This window comes from Oryx dammah, unplaced genomic scaffold (genome assembly GCF_014754425.2).
Source record: "Oryx dammah isolate SB20612 unplaced genomic scaffold, SCBI_Odam_1.1 HiC_scaffold_19, whole genome shotgun sequence".
Lineage (NCBI taxonomy): Eukaryota > Metazoa > Chordata > Mammalia > Artiodactyla > Bovidae > Oryx > Oryx dammah.
Genome location: NW_024070203.1, coordinates 63,810,201 through 63,826,248, shown reverse-complemented (window position 1 = coordinate 63,826,248; position 16,048 = coordinate 63,810,201). Strand labels below are relative to the sequence as shown.

The 16,048-nt window shown below is 35.4% G+C and overlaps 1 protein-coding gene across 3 annotated transcripts in view; it reads right to left on the bottom strand.

Moving 5' to 3' along the window:
• LOC120878903 (CUB and sushi domain-containing protein 3-like) overlaps positions 1–16,048 on the bottom strand; it is a 1,427,768-nt gene that overhangs the window by 294,579 nt on the left and 1,117,141 nt on the right. For all 3 annotated transcript variants that reach the window (XM_040261811.1, XM_040261812.1, XM_040261813.1), the window contains one exon: positions 1,281–1,475. In XM_040261811.1, coding sequence (XP_040117745.1) covers positions 1,281–1,475 — 195 coding nt within the window. The remainder of the gene's footprint in view (positions 1–1,280; positions 1,476–16,048) is intronic.

Here is a 16,048-nt window from a genome sequence, read left to right as displayed (position 1 = left end):
GAGGAAACGGCAACCCACTCCATTATTCTTGCCTGGGATATCCCATAGATAGAGGAGGCTGGCTGGCTACAGTCCGTGGGGTCACAAAGAGTCAAATATGACTGAGTGAATGAACACAAAGAACAAGCTTAGAGAGGTTAAATGACTTGTGTTAGTTAGAAATAACTTATAGGTGAATACATTAAATGACTAAGAAAAACAACCATGTGCATTAGACACCAAAAATCCAAACTTTTAATCAACAGATCGGAGTTGCTGGTTTTTCTTGTTCCACTGAAATCACAGTAGTAAATACACTTTATTTTATAAATTCCCCCAGCTATTTATCCAGAAATATGTATTCATGAATTTCTGAACCACTATGATTAAACCTTGTTTCATTGTTAACTGGGGACTCCCGCAGTTTCCCTTCCTTTGTCCACTAGATCGTCTCTTCAAAATCATTATAAAGAGCTGCTTATTTACTGTGGTTAACTGCTTAGCAAATTTCTTATCCCCAAATGAGGATGATGTTTCTGTTTCAGGTGCCTCTTTTAACTGTCTTAATCTTAAAAATATTTAGTCTCTTTTTGAATGTATTTTTCCCTAAGACTTTTTCTAAGATATGTGATATTTTCCTGGCCATGATCATTGTCAGATCCTTCAGCACTGTGAATTTGACGCACTGGTCTTGTACTAACTATAGCTGTAGCAGATCTGACAACTTTCATCTGATATTATGTTACTGACACTAATTTTAGTTATTTCTCCATCTTTTTGCACCCTTGGGTCTTCTTTGTGCTTTTAGAGGCCTCAGTAGCTCTGACTTGATCACTCATTTTAAACAACTTAGTTCTTAGGAGAAATGTATGCATCTCTATATCCTTGGTTCAGATCTATCACTGATTATTGATAATATTCTAGCTATTGCATTTATCTACTTTTGTTGAAATAACAGTTTCAATGTGTTTCTTCCTCATTACTCAGTCAATATTTCCTGAGAATCTGAAGTTTTAGGAAGTCCTTTAAATCCTTAGGATAAAAAAATGAACAAAATATCCCTGCTCTCAGAGAGCTGGCCCACTATAACATGCACATTGCTTTAGAGACACGTGGGAATATAAGTACTTTTCCAAAATCATTTCTTTACAGAAACCAGTTAAAAAATCCTCGATAAACTCTGCATTGCCTACACCACACTTATAGATCATGTGTTAAATGGTTGATTTGTTAAAAAAACAGAAGTAACTTTAATTGATTCTTTCTAATTATAAAAACTCAGCCAAAAGGTATTTTCTTACCATGACAACTTGGTAAGACTCTATTCCATCCAGGTCTTCCATCATCTCCCATGATACAGGTGAGTGTTGAATATCCTTGAAGAATGTAACCAGCATCACAGTAATAGGTTACTGTTGACCCTAATTTATAATCCATTCCCAGTCTGGTGCCATTCATTATACTGCCTGGATCAAAGCAGGACTCTCGGAGTTTTGCTGTAAAGTAATGTTGATATAAAATGAATTATTTTAAAACAGCGCATTCTAGGAAACTATCAGTATATCTTTATCTCTACCTCTAAATAGACAGAAAGCACCAACACCATTTCTGCCTCTGTTTAAGAGCTAAAAGTACAAAGTAGCCCTCAACCATATCTGATGTTTTGTTGATTTATATTGGTTAAAAAAGGATAAAATTCTTCATTGGTCTTCTCATTAAAATTAGTATCTAATATATATAGTCAAACACAGGGTTTCAGAGTTTATTATAATTATGTGTTATCATCCATGCATAAGTTTTAAAACAATTATTTTGGAAAAGAAGAACTTGTTTATTTAATATTTCATTATTTAAAAGATCTTCCCCCAAATAAAGTACACTCCATTTCATGTGACTGAACTTAGATATAGTACTACTGCCTATGCTAATTTCAGTTAATCACTAGGAAGAAAGTAAAAGATCCTATGTCTCCACCCTGAAGCCATTTCTCTTAACTTACCTCCTCTACTCATTCCACACATATCTGTCAGAGGTCTGCCCATTAAAAATAGTAACAAAATCTTTATAATATCCAAATCATGATCTTTTTGGACACAGTCTATATCAAAGCCAAGAACTTTCAAAGGTAATAGTAAAAGGCAAATTAAAAAGTAAATTTCATTCACAACAAAGAACTGTTTTCTATGGAACCAGATAGTAAACTAGAGAGACTGACAGAATATTTTGAAAATATGAGAGAAATATATTAGTTCATCCATTTTGGCAAATAAGTGGTAGAATACTTTTGTTATACCAGATCTGGGTAACACATGAATATTTCATTATTATTGCAGATAAATAGAGATGTACAATGTAAGGGCTGTCACAAATTCAAGATAACAAATGTTTTTTGTTACATTAGAATTTATCTTATGTTAATGGGAATTCAGGAGATGGGTATATCTTTGGATATGACTCATAGAATCTTGGTAATTTATCAAAAATATCTTGATGTTTGGCTATTATAATAATTATATTATCATAATAAATTAATCAAAATGTGATTAATTTTAACAGAAAAATAGTTTTATTCCATTTGCTAAATTCTACAGAGTTCAAAGTGCTTCAGCACTTACAGGAAATTATGAGAAATTTATGCTTTAGGAAACATACTTCACAAGATTTCTCTGAATTCAACTAAAGAGGAAATGGTGGAAAGAAACATTTAAATGATTTTAATAGAATACCAAATGAAAAATTCTCACTTCCTTTCCTTCCTTCCTTCTTTCCAGAAACTACTTAAGAGCCCATTATCCAAGTAACACTGGAAATACAGCCATGGTGATAAAAAAAAAAAATATTCTAACCTTCATGGCTTTTACAGGCTATCAAGAAAATAATTACATTAAGTAAACACTTGTGGTTGTGATGTGTGTTGTATAAGGAGCAGCATCCAGAACCTTCCTGAAGAACTGACATCTAAACTGAGCACTGGGGGGTAATAGGCAGACTAGGTGAAAGGGAGATGAGAGACATGAAGGGGAGAAGTCATACTGGGGCTTGTAAGTCAGATAAACCTGATTTCTGAGCATCAATCAAAACTAAATAATTTGATCTTTCAAAGGTATGTACATGAGTGTACACACACACAGTGTAAGAACTTTGTATCCCATATAACATAAGGAAAAGAACCAGTAGATTCTTTGGTCACTAAGAAAGAGGCTTTAGTGGTATAGAGGTTAGTTTGTTTAATTTTTCAGAGAAAAACATTAATCCTTTCCTTAAATAAGCAGAAAATACAATGTAATTTTTAGGCATAATGGCAACCTACCATTTATGTTCTTCATGAAATTGAACTAAATCCCTTGAGGGAAAAGAAAGGGTTGACATTACTATTTAGAAGGATTAATCTATTTGACATGTCTAACTGGTTAACATCCATCTTTTGAAAAGTTAGCTTTTTCCTTCTTTAAAGTTTTCCCCAAATTTTCAGTGACATATTAGTGAATCTATAACGCAAACCTACTTTTTGAGTAAAGGGAAACATGGTTGATAAATTAAAAATACTGCCTCTGCAACAATTTTATATTGCTAGGCTCATTTTGAGAGGATTCACTTATCTCTTTATTATGTTTACATATTGCTTTAAATTCTTAGTGAATAGCTTTCTATGAATAATACTGCACTTGTTTATTTCCGTGTTTGCCACAGCAATTGCATCTGGAAATTCTGAGAACATATGGAGAATCCTTACATAAAGGTCCAGGAAACAGACGGAAAAATGATTTCAATTTTGGAAAAAAAAAAGTGAGGCAGACAAATTGATAGTATTTTAATGAATAATTGATTTAATAAAATAATTTGTTTGTATGAATAATTCACTTTTATTAATAATAGCAACTTGCCTACTGAATAGATCCCAGGTAAGAGCCCCCTTGCGTTATATTCTCTAAGTAAAGCATGTTAGAAGCAGTCTGCTGGAAGACAGAAGTGATTGTGAGCAACAGAGCCTGTATCTTAGCAATGGACTGTATTTTCACTTTTACAAAAAATTTGTTTCAGAATTATTTCCAGGTGAAATTAAAGCATTGTAAACACTTATTTTAATGAAAAATTTTGACATTACAAAGTTGAAATGTGTGTCCTTAAGAAGAGTCAACAGGAAAAATTAAAGCTTTATCATGCTTTTGTTTTCATTTTATTAAGGAAGACATATAGATGAAATTATAATAAGCACAGTATCTATATCATTATAAAGTTTTTATCATGCTTTGCATCAGGCATGACAATAACTAAATAATGTTTGTTCAATGAATACTTAATGACTTGTTAATAAACACATTTTTTTCCTGGTCTAATAAGAACCATAATATTTTTGTTGTTAAAGGTTGAAGGTGAAGGTGAAGATGAAGTCGCTCAGTCATGTCCGACTCTTTGCGACTCCATGGACTGTAGCCTACCAGGCTTCTCCGTCCATGGGATTCTCCAGGCAAGAATACTGGAGTGGGTTACCATTTCCTTCTCCAGGGGATCTTCCCAACCCAGGGATTGAACCCAGGTCTCCCGCATTGGAGGCAGACGCTTTAACCTCTGAGCCACCAGTTTTTAACAAACTTCAATGTTTATTCCCACATACAGGTATTTACTCATGAAAGGACCATTATTAAGAATAGTGTTGTTTTGTAGATAATCAGTTATATGTTATTTTTATTTTTGAGATGTCACCAAAGTATATAATATTCAGCTGCTTTTTATTTCCAGAATAGTGCCATTGGGCATATACCTGCTAGCATGAACTCAGAAACTAAGAGCTAAATTCCCTTCAAACTGTGTATGCATTGTAGTCCCCTCAGATCATAGTAACTCCCAAAAGGCTCTCTCTTTTGGAAGACCCATAGTTCACACAGGGTCAGATTCCCCATGTGCTCTTTGAAATTAAATAGAAACCACAGATGTATCTCTTTTATTTTGGAAAATACTGTTGATTAAACAATTGGAAATTAAATAATTGATGCAAAATACCTCAAAGTAAAGCTGAAATGTAACAGGTTGCTCTATGAAAAGATATGTCTTACCTTAAATTGATATATTAATTTAGAAAGTAATTGACTATATTTTAAGGTTCTTGAAGCAGGTGGCTCACTTATCCCATATATAAACAACCATTCATAAATCTTTCACTGCAAATTTTTGGTGCCTATCAGATAAAACAGCTGCCAGGAGGTCCCCTTCAGAAGCACGAAACTGTATCTATACTCTCTTCTTCATGTAAATAGTATATTTTGTTTAAATAATATAAACATCACTCCTATGAGTTATACCTATTAAATATTTAAAATATACTTATTAACATAATTAAAAATAGCTTTAATACAAAACAATGAAAAAGATAGCATTAAGCTAAAATGTTTATCAAGTATACATTTAATATTGCATCTCATTGAAATTACATTAATTTATCTGTGCTTAGTCATTTAGTCATGTCCAACTCTTTGCCACCCCAGGAACTGCAGCCTGCTAGGCTCCTCTGTCCATGGGGATTCTTCAGGGAAGACTACTGGAGACTAGATTGATTTAAACTCTTTGGGGACAAAGAGTTATTTCAAGTTAATAAAGCATCTCCCCTTACCTTCAAATATCTGTTTATTTCAGTTTACTATTGTCTACAACACTAGAGCATATCTACCATTTGATTTTTAAAAAATTTTTAAGGAATCTCCACACTGTTCTCCATAGTGGCTGTACTAGTTTGCATTCCCACCAACAGTGTAGGAGGGTTCCCTTCTCTCCACATCCTCTCCAGCATTTATTGCTTGCAGATTTTTGGATCGCAGACATTCTGACTGGTGTGAAGTGGTACCTCATTGTGGTTTTGATTTGCATTTCTCTAATAATGAGTGATGTTGAGCATCTTTTCATGTGTTTGTTAGCCATCCGTATGTCTTCTTTGGAGAAATGTCTATTTAGTTCTTTGGCCCATTTTTTTATTGGGTCGTTTATTTTTCTGGAATTGAGCTGCAGGAGTTGCTTGTATATTTTTGAGATTAGTTGTTTGTCAGTTGCTTCATTTGCTATTATTTTCTCCCATTCGGAAGGCTGTCTTTTCACTTTGCTTATGTTTTCCTTTGTTGTGCAGAAGCTTTTAATTTTAATTAGATCCCATTTGTTTATTTTTGCTTTTATTTCCAGAATTCTGGGAGGTGGATCATAGAGGATCCTGCTGTGGTTTATGTCAGAGAGTGTTTTGCCTATGTTCTCCTCTAAGAGTTTTATAGTTTCTGGTCTTACATTTAGATCTTTAATCCATTTTGAGTTTATCTTTGTGTGCGGTGTTAGAAAGTGATCTAGCTTCATTCTTTTACAAGTGGTTGACCAGTTTTCCCAGCACCACTTGTTAAAGAGATTGTCTTTACTCCATTATATATTCTTGCCTCCTTTGTCAAAGATAAGGTGTCCATATATATGTGGATTTATCTCTGGGCTTTCTATTTTGTTCCATTGATCTATATGTCTGTCTTTGTGCCAATACCATACTGTCTTGATGACTGTGGCTTTGTAGTAGAGCCTGAAGTCAGGCAAATTGATTCCTCCAGTTCCATCCTTCTTTCTCAAGATTGCTTTGGCTATTCGTGGTTTTTTGTATTTCCATACAAATCTTGAAATTATTTGTTCTAGTTCTGTGAAAAATATCGCCGGTATCTTGATAGGGATTGCATTGAATTTGTAAATTGCTTTGGGTAATATACTCATTTTCACTATATTGATTCTTCCGATCCATGAGCATGGTATATTTCTCCATCTATTAGTGTCCTCTTTGATTTCTTTCATCAGTGTTTTAAAGTTTTCTGTATATAGGTCTTTATTGTTGGGCATACACACAGAGGAAACCAGAATTGAAAGAAACACATGTACCCCAATGTTCATCACAGCACTGTTTATAATAGCTAGGACATGGAAACAACCTAGATGTCCATCAGTAGATGAATGGATAAGAAAGCTGTAGTACATATACACAATGGAGTATTACTCAGCCATTAAAAAGAATACATTTGAATCAGTTCTGATGAGATGGATGAAACTGGAGCCGATTATACAGAGTGAAGTGAGCCAGAAAGAAAAACACCAATACAGTATACTAACACATATATATGGAATTTAGGAAGATGGCAATGATGACCCTGTATGCAGGACAGCAAAAAAGACACAGATGTGTATAGCGGACTTTTGGACTCAGAGGGAGAGGGAGAGGGTGTGATGATTTGGGAGAATGGCATTGAAACATGTATAATATCATGTAAGAATCGAAATGCCAGTCTATGTCTGATGCAGGATATGACACGCTTGGGGCTGACGCGCGGGGATGACCCAGAGAGATGTTGTGGGGAGCGGGGTGGGAGGGGGGTTCATGTTTGGGAATGCATGTACACCTGTGGTGGATTCATGTCAATCTATGCCAAAACCAATACAGAATTGTAAAGTAAAAATTAAAAATAAATAAATAAATTAAAAAAATTAAAAAAAAATTTTAATTGGAGGCTAATTACTTTACGATATTGTGGTGGGTTTTGCCATATAACATTTGCTTTTTGTAAATAAAAGTAGTATTCCTTTCAGAAGCTCTATTATTAACAGGTTGTGCATTTGCTCTGTTTGACTATAGCATTTGTTCACCATTCAAATGCTTTGTTTGCAGAACTCCTATGTATCTGCAAATAAACAAAAGTAAGGTTCAGTGTCTATCTTCAAGAGGGAAATGAAGAGATCAGTAAGAACACAAGCAATAGCAACTATACTCTGGTGTGAGCTCTATAGAAGTAGGTGTTGAACCTTTAGCTTTTTAAATAAAGACCTATAAACACCAGTATTTGGAGTGAGTTGGGACTTAAAAACTTTACTTTTTCAGAGCTAATAGAAATTAACATGCTTGAAATAAAGTATATAAAATGATTACAAATGACAAACAAATAGTTTTTACTATCCAGGACCTCCAGTTATATGTCAATTTCTTTTGCAGGTGGACATTTTATCTTGAAAATTTTGACACGTTTGCTTGGCTATGGTAGAAATAAACAACAAAACCACTTTATCAGCAGTTAAAGAGCTAACTTTTTTTTTAAAAATAAAAATAGAATGTAGGGTGACTGATAAGAAAAGGCAGATCCTGGAGACCCTAATGTGGGGGATGAAATTCTATGGGGAGAGGGGTTTGAGAATTTTGAGAGACAGTCCAGAAAGTTAATTAGGTTGGATTTGGGGAATACCATAAACTTAGCACTAACATTGTAAAGAAATACCATCTGGAGTATAAAAATAAGACCTCAAGGAATTGTGTGTAAATGGGCACTAGTGTAGTAACCAAGGATGGTAGGCAGTAGTTGCAGGGTACAAGAGGGACTGTAGTTCATAGAATGCTTATGTATTTCTCTGCCTGTACTCATATTTTTATTTTCCTTTACTCTTATTGGTAGTGATAATTTATGCCATTATTTGCAATTCACTTTAACAATCTGATTCTTAATTTCATCATTTGAAAATAGGTATAGTAATACCTACCCGATAATGCTGTTAGTTAATATTTTGTTGCATTTACAAGTGTTTTTGCTAATGGGAAAGAAAGAGATACTGTATTGAAAGAGCTAATAACTGTACTTGGAGTAAAGTACATAATAGGTAATTAACATTGTCCTTTTAAAAAATGCATCAGTGGCCTTTTTCCTGTGGTGGCATAAATCGTAGCTTTTCAGAAATAATGGGACACCGGAATTGACCAAGATGGGAAATAGGAAGGGCAATACATTTAGTTTAAGATATGGTGAGTAGATTTTATCTCAAGTACTAAATGACATGGATTTAATAATGACTATATGGATATTATGAGAGAAAGGATTGGGAAGTCAAGTCCAGTTTCTATGAAAAAGAATGCTGTAACAAATTAGTATCATCTGCGCTTCACTTTCACTTTTCACTTTCACTCGCTGGAGAAGGAAATGGCAACCCACTCCAGTGTTCTTGCCTGGAGAATCCCGGGACGGGGGAGCCTGGCGGGCTGCCGTCTATGGGGTCGCACAGAGTCGGACACGACTGAAGAGACTTAGCAGCAGCATCAGCAACCCTGAGTATGGTAGTATTGTGGCATTCTTCCTGTATCTGTTATCCTATGGGTCTCTGGAAATGCTTTGTTAAATACAAACTCACAATAGAACCTAGCTTTACTGACTTGCTTACAGTTCTCTCTCTCTTTTTAACTGAGTCTTGGTTATAAAGCTATCACCTTGCAGATATTCCTAGAAAGCCAAGTTCTCATTTGTAAAATACAGGACATGAATGTGTCTCTAAGTTTCCTTAGATTTCAGTACGTTATTATTCTAATCATATCTTGATTTAAAATATAAAACACCTCTTTAAGCAACTCAAAATCAGCTAAGTAATTATCAAACAATTACTATGTATGTAGGCATTATTCTAATAAGTTCATTGTATAGTGGTAAATAGAGTTCTTGCTCTTAAGAAGTTTGTTTTTCTGGTGTATGTGTAGGGATTGAGTGGGGCTTCCCAGGTAGCTCAGCTGGTAAAGAATCCACCTGTAATGCAGGAGACCCTGGTTCTATTCCTGGGTTAAGCAGTTTCCCTGGAGAAGGGATAGGTTACCCACTCTAGTATTCTTGGGCTTCCCTTGTGACTCAGACAGTAAAAAATCTGCCTGCAATGGGTTTGATCACATGGTTCAATCCCTGGGTTGGGAAGATCCTCTGAAGAAGGGCATGGCAACCTACTCCAGGATTCTTCCTGGAAAATCCCCATGGACAGAGGATCCTGCTGGGCTATAGTCCATGGGGATGCAAAGAGTCAGACATGACTGAGCGACTAAGCACAGCACAGGAATTGAGGGGCATAAATGGGAGTGTGCGTAGTAAAGAAATAAATGAACAATAAAATATCAAATAATTATATGACTTTGATAAAAAAAGAAATTTGTGCTAGTACAAGAGAAAAGGCAAAAGGAATAGAAAGCTCAAAATAAGATTAAAAATATGTATATATGTACCCAAAAATGGGTTCTGATAATATAGCAAAAAAATCACTATTTTAAGAAATAAATGAAAAATGAATTAATTACAAAAAATTATAATAGATTTCCCCAACTATTTTAATAATTGCTAGACCAAGCAATTTTTTTTAATGGCAAAGGACATACATATTGAGTAAAGATAAATAGAGAACTTAATTTAATGAGTATATATATATATATATATATATATATATATAAACTGCACCCATAAATTAGATGACTCTTTTCTCCAAGCACACAGGGAGTGTGTGTACTTTATATGGTTAAAACTAACCATATAGAGGTCATAAAACAAATCTTTAGACGCACCAAGAACTGGAATCATACATATTTGACCACAGTATAAGTAAGCTAGAAATTCATAATTAAGTATAAACTGAAATTTATTCTAAGACTTGTAGGCACTTGTAAATAGCTCTTAAGTAGAGAAAAAATCAAAAGGCAGTACAATTAGAACAAATTAAAATTGTAAAATAATAAAACTCTACATATCCCAACATTTGCAAAGCAGCTATAGTGTGCTTTGAATAAAATACACAGCCCTCAAAAGCTCATATTAGAAGAAGGTAAAAAATATGAAAATTAATGTTATTTAATTGTTTTTTAATTATGAAAATAAAAGCCAATCTAGAGAAAATAGGGAATAAGTAAATTATTTGAAAGTAATATTAACAAAAATACCAAGCAATTCTAATAAAAAAAATACAGCAACAGAAAATTCAAGAAAGCACTGTGAACATTTTTATGTCTATACATTTGAAAACTTGCATGAAGATAATTAGTTCTCAGGAAAAGATTTTCAGTTTTCATAAGTCTCTCCCATGTATACACATTATTAAACTTGTTTGGTTTTCTCCTGTTAATCTGTCTCATACCAATTTAATTCTTAGATCAGCTAGAAGAATCTAGAAGAACAGAGGACATTTTTTTTTCTCCCTGAAATGTACAAACTTCCAGTTATAAGTATGCTCCAAGGACTGTAATATACAGCATGGTGACAATACTTAAGAATATATGTATTCTATATTTGAAAGTTGCTAAGGGAATATATCTTAACAAGTTCTCATTACAAGAAAAAAATAACTGTAACTATATGCAGTGGTGATAATGCTATATAGACTTAATATAGTAATCATTTTGCAATACATATGTTTATTAAATCATTATGTCATACAAACATCTAAAAATAGTATAATGTTTTTGTCAGTTATAACTCAGAAAATGTGGAGGTTCTGAAATGCTTTCTTAGCTGTTGAGAATATAAATTGGTATAGCCTCTTCTGGGAGTAATTAGGGGATTTGTAGTTAGATTCAAGAGGTTTATATCCTTTGATCTAGTATTCCTGCTCTTAGATATACAGATATTTTAGAATCTAATAGATATGTTCAAGAAAGCATTCAAAAGAATGGCTATATCATCATGATTCCTAACAGAAAACTTAACCTAAGTATCTATCAGAAAAATTTACAAATTACTTGTGATAGTCATATGATAGAATATCATAAAGAAATTAATGAACTAAGTCTACATGTCTCTTATCATTGGTATACCTCAGAAATAATGTAGGGGGAAAAACAATTTTCATAAGAATGTGTACATGATGAAAATATGTTTTATGAAAATAGAATGAAGGAATTATACATGATGGAAAATATAAATATATGTACAAGCATACATACACGGAAAAGATAAGCATTGAATTAAGAATTAGGAGGATATGGTCATGAAGGGAACAGGAGTGTCTGAAAATAATCTTGACTACTCATGATTTGTGCAGATAACCAGTTAGTTGGGTTCTTGTGTATGGCATGGGGAGCCTCTTCCAGTGGGAGAGTTTGGCACATTGTTCAAGTTCGACTCTCTAGAATATCAATGTTTCCTAACCCATAGTCACAAGGTGTAAGCTTGCCCATGATCCTCTGGTTTGGAGCAGCTAACATTTTCATACAACCCTAATAAATAGCTGGTCATTCTAAATTCTTACTGAAAGTGAAAGCGTTAGTCACTTTAGTCATGAGTGACCCTATAAACTATAGCTCACTAGGCTCCTCTACCCATAGAATTCTCCAGGCAAGAATACTGGAGTGGGTAGCCAGCCTTTCCCTTCTCCAGGAGATCTTCTCCAAAGGATCTTCTCAACCCAGGGCTTAAACCCAGGTCTCCCTCATTGCTCTCCTGCATGGTAAAGAATCTGAAATTCTTCTGAGCCACCAGAGAATCACCTACTGATTGGTACCAAATAGCTCATATATTCTCCCACTGACAAGGCCATTTCTTACTTTCCTCTGGCATACATATTGATTTAGGGTGATTATTTTTAAGAAACAGAAACATAGTCTTTATACCTCCCACTTAGCTACCTAAGAATTTAGCTAAAGGGCATGTACCTAAAATAGAATACATTTGTGACCAAGGATGGGCCGTTATGGCAGAAAGCAAAGAAGAGAGCCTCTTACTGAAAGTGAAAGAGGAGAGTGAAAAAGCTGGCATCAAAATCAGCATTCAAAAAACTTAAGATCGTGGCATCTGGTCCCATCACTTCATGGCAAATAGACAGAGAAACAATGGAAACAGTAAGAAACTTTGTGTTTTTTTTGGCTCCAAAATCACTGCACATGGTGACTGCAGCCATGAAATTAAAAGACACTTACTCCTTGGAAGAAAAGTTATGACCAACATAGACAGCATGTTAAAAAGCAGAGACATTACTTTGCCAACTAAGGTCCATCTAGTCAAAGCTATGGCTTTTCCAGCAGTCATGTATGGATGTGAGAGCTGAACCATAAACAAAGCTGAGCACCAAAGATCTGATGTTTTGAACTGTGGTGTAGGAGAAGACTCTTGAGAGTCCCCACAACTGCAAGGAGATAAAACCAGTCAATCCTAAAGGAAATGAGTCCTGAATATTCATTGGAAGGACCGATGCCGAAGCTAAAACTCCAATACTTTGGCCATCTGATGTGAAGAACTGACTCCTTGGAAAAGACCCTGATGCTGGGAAAGATTAAAGGCAGGAGGAGAAGGGGACGACAGAGGATGAGATGACTGGATGGCATCACCTACACGATGGACATGAGTTTGAGTAAGCTCTGGGAGTTGGTGATAGACAGGGAAGTCTGGTGTGCTGCAGTCCATGAAGTCACAAATTATTGGACACGACTGAGTGACTGACTGATGACCAAAGACACCTGCAATGACTATAGGCTGGGCTGCAGCGGTGGAGACTCAGCAGGGCCTAGAGAGCAGAATCCACTCTTTAGCTCCTTGTCTCTGCACAGCCCAGCAAACACTTATTTATCAAACATTTACTTTTCTATCAATGTGGATTGCCTTTTTCTCCTTTGAAGTCTCAAACCACTACTCTCAACATTTTCTTTTGTCTCTAGCTGAAGATGTAAGGCGGGGTTTTAGCTTGACTTCTTTAGATAGCCCTAAAACACACACACACACACACACACCTCTCTTCCTAGTGCAAATTCAGAAGTTTCAATTGAATATTTCTTAAAACAAGAATAACAAGATTTGAAGCAAATATAACACCATGTTAAGTCTGTCAAATACTTTGTATTTGGATAGCAAATACTTCGAAGTTTGTTTTTCTATTCTGTATAACTTTTACCTACTGAAAATATTCTATAATGGGGAAAAAATAAAATCAAAGCAGTAAGTAATAAATTCAAAGTATGCATTTACATAACTCAAATGACCCCTTTATCAGTATCCTTTATAGACTCAATTTTTGAAAAATAAAATTTAACTTTAAACAACTAAGATCTAATTTGTCCTTATAGGCATTGAATAGAAAACTTAAAATATATTTATAAATATCCATATATGTACATGCTAAGTCCCTTCAGTCATGTCCGACTCTTTGCAACCTTATGGACCTTAGCCTACCAGGCTTCTTTCTTCATGGGATTCTCCATGCAAGAATGCTAGAGTGGGTTGCTGTGCCCTTCCCAACCCTGGGATCAAACCTGACTCTCTTACATCTCCTGCATTTGCAGGGGGATTCTTTACCACTAGTGCCACCTGGGAAGGCCCAAGAAATATCCATATATATCTTAATATTAATTCATTTAAATACAGACAGAAATGTTCTAAAATATTATATTCATTACCATATCATATTCAGTTTAGTTCAGTCGCTCAGTCGTGTCTGACTCTTTGTGACCCCGTGGACTGCAGCATGCCAGGCTTCTCTGTCTATCACTAACTCCTGGAGCTTACTCAAACTCATGTCCATAAAGTTGGTGATGCCATCCAACCATTTCATCCTCTGTTGTCCCCTTTTCCTCCCATCTTCAATCTTTTCCAGCATCAGGATCTTTTCAAATGAGTCAGGTCTTCGCATCAGGTGACCAAAGAATTGGGAGTTTCAGCTTCAGCATTAGTCCTTCCAATGAATATTCAGGACTGATTTCCTGTAGGATGAACTGGTTGGATCTCCTTGCAGACCAAGGGACTCACAAGGGTCTTAGCCAACACCACAGTTCAAAAGCACCAGTTCTTTGCCACTCAGCTTTCTTTAAAGTCCGACTCTCACATCCATACATGGCTGCTGGAAAAACTGTACCTTTTACTGTAATGGACCTTTGTTGGCAAAGGAATGTCTCTGATTTTTAATATGCTGTCTAGGTTGGTCATAACTTTCCCTCCAACTGTCTTTTAATTTCATGGCTGCAGTCACCATCTGCAGTGATTTTGGAGCCCCCCAAAATAAAGTCCATCATGGTTTCCACTGTTTTCCCATCTATTTGCCATGAAGTGATGGCACCAGATGCCATGATCTTAGTGTTCTGAATGTTGAGTTTTAAGCCAACTTTTTCACGCTTCTCTTTCACTTGCATCAAGAGGCTCTTTGGTTCTTCTTCACTTTCTGCCATAAGGGTGGTGTCATCTGCTTATCTGAGGTTATTGATATTTCTCCCGGCAATCCTGATGTCAGCTTGTGGTTCCTCCAGCCCAGCGTTTCTCATGATGTACTCTGCATATAAGTTAAATAAGCAGGGTGACAATATACAGCCTTGACGCACTCCTTTTCCTATTTGGAACCAATCTGTTGTTCCATGTCCAGTTCTAACTGTTGCTTCCTGACCTGCATACAGATTTCTCAAGAGGCAGGTCAGGTGGTCTGGTATTCCCATCTCTTTCAGAATTTTTCACAGTTTATTGTGATCCACACAGACAAAGGCTTTGGCATAGTCGACAAAACAGAAGTAGATGTTTTTTCTGGAACTCTCTTGCTTTTTCAATGATTAACACATGTTGGCAATTTGATCTCTTGTTCCTGTGCTTTTTCCTTGAACATCTGGAAGTTCACAGTTCATACACTGTTGAAGCCTGGCTTGGAGAATTTTGAGCATTACTCTACTAGCGTGTGAGATGAGTACGACTGTGCTGTAGTTTGAGTGATTTTTGGCATTGCCTTTTTTTGGGATTGGAATGAAAGTGACCTTTTCCAGTCCAGTGGCCAGTGCTGAGTTTTCCAAATTTGCTTGCATACTAAGTGCAGTACTTTCACAGCATCATCTTTTAAGATTGGAAATAGCTCAGCTGGAATTCCATCACCTCTACTACCTTTGTTCACAGAGATGCTTCCTAAAGTCCACTTGACTTCACATTCCAGGATGTCTGGCTCTAAGTGAGTGATCACACCATTGTGATTATCTGGGTCGTGAAGATCTTTTTTTTTTTTTTTTTTAATAGTTCTTCTGTGTATTCTTGCCTCCTCTTCTTAATATCTTCTGCTTCTGTTAGGTCCATACCATTTCTGTCCTTTATTGTGCTCATCTTTGCATGAAATGTTCCCTTGGTATCTCTAATTTTCTTGAAGTGATCTCTAGTCTTTCCCATTCTATTGTTTTCCTCTATTTCTTTTCATTGATTACTGAGGGAGGATTTCTTATATCTCCTTGCTATTCTTTGGAACTCTGTATTCAAATGGGCATATGCCCATTATATAAGATATCTTATCTTATATTATCTTGATTTGAAAGATATCTTTCCTTTTCTCCTTT